Here is a 6,446-nt window from a genome sequence, read left to right on the forward strand (position 1 = left end):
CGATTATATTATTATAATCTGATACATCCCAATATCATTGAAGTTTCATACCGGAGTGAAGACAGGTCACAGATTAAAATCTGCTGGACCAAATGTCATATTCGTTGTTTTCTAATTGAAAAAAGTGCTGCCCTGACAGTGATAACTGCCTTTATTAGAATTTGTTCAGTTCTATTGTGTTTAGAGGCAAACTCTACAACTGTTAAAGCCAACTGAGAGTTCTCCTAAAACACATGACCTTGTTTACTCTCCGCGTGCATTGCTTCCATGCAAAGACGCAAGCAGAGACTTGAGAGACAATGCATGCCGGAAGCGTGTACACCAACTTGCATGATAATTAAATCTCATTTATTTCACACATTTAGCCATTTAGTTCTCAAACAAGTGAAGCAAGCAAAAATCCATCCGGGTAAGAATTGTTGAAGAAGACCAATCTCACTTCATATCAATGAGATTTGATGGTTTCGAGATTTTGATGTAGATTTTGTATAATAATCAGCAGACAAATACATTTACAGAGCCGCAATATAACCACAGTGCGTATAACGGTAAATATTGTGGCGTCAATGGCGACAGACAGCGTAGGGAAAAGTGCAAATCGTGAATTCATATCAACCATCAAGCAGTTCAACAGGCTTTCTGTAGCCAAAAAGCCTGAAGTCCTCCTCATACAGCTTGTACAGTTTCCTCCTGTCCTCCAGGGGCACTGTGCCGAACAAGTCCAACACAGAATTCAGGGAAGTCATGTTTTCGTATGCAGGAGGTAACCGAATGTGGTTTTCCAGGCTCAGCATCTTCAGCAGCTGCTCACCGTCCTCCTGAAAAGTCTCCTGATGGCCGATGAAGTCATACCTACGTGGGGAAACACAACGCCGTCAAACTTCTGCTGAAATCAGCAGTGTTGACATTGAATTAGTTGGTCATTTGTGGACGTTAAAATGGCGTTCGTAGTGAGAAGCACCATTTGGGCTGCGAGTCAGTCAAACCAGTCATTTGTGTCTCCACCTCCCCCGCTTGTCCTTCATGTCCACCACTCATTTCGTCCCCACCCTCAGCCCTGGTGATTTGTTTAAGACCGAAGCATCTTGCACCTACAATAACTTTTAACACAGGTGCTTTTGTTGATCACATCGTGTAATGAGCAGCTGTTGGAAAAACTGCAGTGATGTTCCACCATTGTCCACATCAGAGGTTTATTACGTTTTAGCCCAATACCCCCTTGTTTTAGCATGTTTATCTTCCTTCTATATATTCCCACTGCAAAGAAGAAGACCTTTGTGTAGCATTGGTGCTTGACTTGAATGTGTGATTCTGTCTCCTGTTTCCAAACATTAAATACCCTGTTCAATCATCTTATTCCGGTGTCAAGTGTCAACAGCAGCCAAGAGTCCTGAGGGCAAACAGCGGCAGCTTCTCATGAGTCAGACAACGCCCTTAGAGAAGTGTTTAATGAAAATGTACCATTGGTTATGTGCTAGGTGTGATGGTGCATTTTGGAATTGGACAAATTCACACTCATGGTTAAAAACTGATGACTACAATAAATTGGAAAAGTAGCATTCCACTTTTTCTTGTTTATCTTATTTTGTTGGCAATCCAGCCACAAGATGTTGATGTGACACTGAGATGCACGAAGGGCTTTTTATAGCCGTGCGTGGTTTTAAAGGGGCGATGGTGGCACATGGAGTAGTGCTGGTGGTACGAGTCCCGGATGCTCCATGTGCCATGTCAAAGTGTCCCTGAGCAAGACAACTAACCCCTAATTGCTCCCCAGGCAAAATGTAATAATTGGGTTATAATGCAAAGCAATGTAAGTCGCTTTGGTAAAAAGAGTAAATTTAATAACATGTAACGGAAAATTCTATCTTGTCTTCCCTGGATTCATAGAACTTCAGCATCCAGCACAACCGCCTCCTCATTTCAATTGTACACACACATATGTCCACAAACCTGCTGCTTTGCTGGCAAAGATGACCTTACTTTATTAGGCAGGGGTGGCACAGGCTGTTGAATTGCCTCCAGTGTTCGTCAAAGGGCGGCGTCCGTGGGTCCAGCAGGTACTGAATAAAGTTGTAGAATGAGATGTGCATGCCGGACGCAAACGCCTCATGCACTGTCTTGGCCGGATTGGACTGGTTGGCATACGTGCGCAGAATTTTCTGGCCATATAACCTATAGAAGACCTGATTTTCTTTCTGGAACTTGTCTCGGTAGGCAGAGATGAGACGGACAAAGGGGTCCCGGACGTAGAGGAACTTTGTGTAGCGCTTCAGCTTTGCCTGTAGTTTTAAATTGAGAAAGCATCAGCACTTTCTTTTGTCACTTCAACACATCGGATGCCATGAACTGACCTTAACCTCTGGTCTCGGGAAGCCCTTTAGGAAAGTGTACTTGTTTTTGTTGTGGACAACCTCAGACGGTATGGACATGGGGTCCTGGTATGGCTGTCCCTGTTTCAGGACCAAGAAGACCTTCTTCCAGTTGGTACACGCCACCTGTTGTAGATAGAAACGAGACTTTGGAAGATGTGGTCTGGAACAAAGTCGATGTCTCCATCACCTTGGGAACGTAGCAGTAGATGATGCCATGCTTGTCATCCACAATCAGGTGTTCCAGCTGTTTGTCACTTATGTCTTCCAAACTGTGCTTCCCCTTAGAAAATTCCTCTTGGTCACACATATTTCTTAGCAGCTGCTTTCTCAGTTCCTGCCGCCGACGGAGCCGTTCAGCTGTGATAAGACCAACACAAATATGTGTGTTATACTAAATGACCTTTCTGTTAAGCAGAGGCTTTGAGGCTGGATCCTCACCAGGATACACAGCCGGAACTGAAAATGCCACACACGATCACCTATGGACACTTGTTGTACCTCTTTTTTCCCAAATCCTGTCCCATTGGTAAAAGGACAGCATGATGAGAATCATAGGTCCCAAAGCAAGGAGCAGGAGGAGTCCTTTGCTCGACCCCATGACAGCTGCCCCTGTCAATAAAAGTACATTCAAAGTTTCTTATTTATTATGTTACTGACGTCTTTGTTCCTTGATTATATATTCAATAAACTCTGTAAATATTAATCACAAGGAAAATATCAACCATACTGCAAAACATGTCAGAGCGTGTAAAAGCATGTTGCACTATTTATGAAGAACCAAAATTCACACTGAAGATCCTTGCATTAACAAATGAAAACTTATTGAGTTTAAAGAAACATATATTGATTCTACTGTGAACTAGCAACCTAAATTTATAAATATATTGTGCATCACCCACTTTATGGCAGAACCCTCCGTTAGACGATCTGATGAAGAGAGACAAAGGGAAATTCCAACCTCAGCCGACAGAAACATTGCTTGTGTACTGCATCCTCCTGTCCTGTTGAGACCTTTATTTCACGAGTACAATGTGATGTCATTGATGTGTTTGACAAAAAAACACAAAGAAGGGTGGAGTTGACAGCATCTTCATGTAATTTACAACCTGCATTAGAGACTGACGTTCTCCAACCTTACCAAATATTTGATTAGTCTGTTCTTTTTGATGTCAGCGCGCCTCACAGCATGAAGATGCCTATATACGTCAGCATATTTTGTGGTCATTTCTTTGGTTGGGTGCACTCATTATACCCCTCATTATTCATAACTTATTCAGTTAAATGTGTCAAGATGGATCTTTGTTATTTTGCCTCATTATTTCAAAGGAACTTTGGGCATCTACAGGAGTTTTTATCAATGCAGTATGTAGAATCTCCGTAGTTTGTGAACTGGTATGCGTGAGGATGATGTAGTAGTGTACTTCGTAGTGGCCTGAAGCCTTGTTTCTACCCGGGCCGTGTGAATGTGCATCTGCTTTTAAGGGTATGAGCGAGCTTTGTAGATTTCAGCAGACGCTGTATTCGGTTGTGAGGTGGTGCGGTCGTGCTCGATGCTGAAGTTCTATAAATACAAGGAAGACAAGATACACAATTTTCATTTAAAACCACGCATGTCTATATAAAGCCCTTCGTGCATCTCAGTGTCACATCAACATCTTGTGGATGGATTGGAAAAAAATTAAAACAAATGGAATTTGGAAAGAAAGAAATGGAATGCTACTTTCCCAATTTATTCTAGTCAGTTTTAACCATGAGATCAGGGAGATTTATCCAATTAAAAAAAAAGTACCATCGGTGTGGCAAAGATACTTTACAACACCTAGCACAGCAATAGCATATGTGTAAATCCAATGTCAATTTTCATTAAACACTTCTCTAAGGGCGTTGTCTGACTCATAAGAAGCTGCCGCTGTTTGCTCTCAGGACTCTTGGCTGCTGTTTGAACAATTATCACCTGACTCCAGTATAAAATGGTTGAACAGAATACTTAATGTCTGCAAACAGGAGACAGAATGGCACATTCAAGTCAAGCACCAATGCTACACAAAGGTCTTCTTCTTTGCAGTGGGAATATATGGAAATAAATATGCTAAAACCAGAGGGGAAAGGGGGGGGGGGCTCTGGGCTAAAACGAAATGCTCTTTCGCACCACAAGATTATAAACATTGATGCACAAACATGTGTTTCTCCTACTTATTTATTATTTAATAAACGTCCTGTTTAGTGATTTAACACCGGTGTTGAGTCATATTTTTCTAACAACACTACCTGCTTTCCTCAGAAAGAATGACACACACCTGCTAGCCATACGCACAAACAGAAAAAAAAACAAATGAAAGAACGTCCTCCCCTTTGACCATTGTCAAACATACTTAGACGACAGACATCTTGATGATCAGATGACACAGTGTCTGGGTCATCTGATCATCAAGATGTCTGTTGTCTAAGTATGTTTGACAATGGTGGAACATTACTGCAGTTTTTGGCTGCTCATTATAAGGTCAAGTAAATCATTGATGTGGTCAACAAAAGCACCCGTGTTAACAGTCATTGCAAGTGAACAGCAAGATGCTTCGGTCTTCAGATTAAAAAATAAGATAAAGTATTCTGACTCCTGAAGGCACGCTTTTTCTTTATTACAAATTCCCAGTTTCTTGTATTCTAACCAAATAGGGAATAGTAAGGAAAGTTGTGGACCAGAGCAGATAGCAACAATTATTTAACATATTTGGCGACTGGGGAGAAAAAAAATAAGCCAAATCTACCAACTATTCTCTTGAGATTATACATAAATTAACAACAACAAACAACCCCTCATTGTCGGAGCCAGCATGACAACTACTGCTCTGGAAAATATTTAAGGTGCAAGCAGTATGTGCAATTAATTGGCATGTTTGTGATTATGTTGCTTTCCCTGAAGTTCTTTCATTTGTTTTTTTTCTGTTTGTGTGTATGGCTAGCAGGTGTGTGTCATTCTTTCTGAGGAAAGCAGGTAGTGTTGTTAGAAAAATATGACTCAACATCATTGTTAAATCACTAAACAGGACGTTTATTAAATAATAAATCTTGCAAGTAGGAGAAACACATACAAGTCATGCATCAAGTTGCTGCTCGGAGAAATGCGTCTCAAACTCTGAAATATGTAGTGGAAATGACAAGTAATGCTTATTCTCTAAATTTATGACCTATACACCTAAGACATGCATCAAGGCTTCTCCAGTGTTTCCCTCTCCGCCAAGTTTATAGAGTTTGATTTATTATCAATATTGTCTCTGCTTCAGAAATGGTATGTTAATGAAGGAAAAAGGAATTCATGATTTAAACACCAGTGCAAAGAAACACAATAGGAAAGAAAGACCAAAGACTACAATAAATTCATTATCAGAGATACAGTAGAGACATTGGTAGACATAAACATTACAGTTCGGAATGGTGCTCCTCATGGACAAGTTGCTTATTCTTTTCCAGTTCTAGTTTAATGTTGGCTATTTTTGCATCAGAAACCTTGTCCTCCCCAGCTAAATAAGCCTTGGCTATGTCAGATAAGTACGAGAAGGTCTGATAAAGGTTCTTCAGTGGCAGATTGTCGTCAGCAGATCCTTCTGACAAAAGCTTTTCCATACTTGCCATCAACGGTTCAGTAAAGCTCTTTGTTTCACTCATCAGCGTTGATAAGAAGTCATTTTGTGCCTAATGGGAAAAAATGTCAACAATGTCACCACATGGCTCCGTCTCAGTTTGCTACGTCAATACATTATGTCACTAGTAAACGGGAAGAAGTTCTTTCCTCCAAACTTTTGGCGTGCAACCAAGACGTGAACTAACTGACTCACCTTCAACTGGTTTATTTTTTCTTCCAGTTTCTCAAGTTGTGCTTTGAAATTGTCCTGCAAATCGAGTGAGAGAATCAACATGTAGTTATTTGGTGGAAATAAGGGTCTAAGCATGACAGCTCTAGCATGTCTGTGAGTGCAGAGAGAAAAAATGAAAAACAATTAAATTGTTGTTTGGCTTGTGAATCAGTCTCAACTTGAAAACAAATGCACAATATTTTTTTTCGCTCACCAGGTCTTT

The 6,446-nt window shown here is 40.7% G+C and overlaps 1 protein-coding gene across 1 annotated transcript; it reads right to left on the minus strand.

The window, feature by feature from the left end:
• Positions 1–224: 224 nt before the first annotated feature.
• Positions 225–3,378, minus strand: LOC119222715 (carbohydrate sulfotransferase 12-like). The gene is made up of 6 exons (XM_037479555.2): positions 3,272–3,378; positions 2,871–2,981; positions 2,560–2,729; positions 2,352–2,495; positions 1,981–2,279; positions 225–852 (listed from the first exon to the last, which is right to left on the minus strand). Exons 2-6 carry the CDS (start codon positions 2,968–2,970, stop codon positions 612–614), a joined length of 954 nt encoding a protein of 317 aa, XP_037335452.2. The 5' UTR covers positions 2,971–2,981; positions 3,272–3,378; the 3' UTR covers positions 225–611.
• Between the last annotated feature and the right edge of the window lie 3,068 nt (positions 3,379–6,446).

Source organism: Pungitius pungitius, chromosome 1, assembly GCF_949316345.1.
Source record: "Pungitius pungitius chromosome 1, fPunPun2.1, whole genome shotgun sequence".
Classification (NCBI taxonomy): domain Eukaryota; kingdom Metazoa; phylum Chordata; class Actinopteri; order Perciformes; family Gasterosteidae; genus Pungitius; species Pungitius pungitius.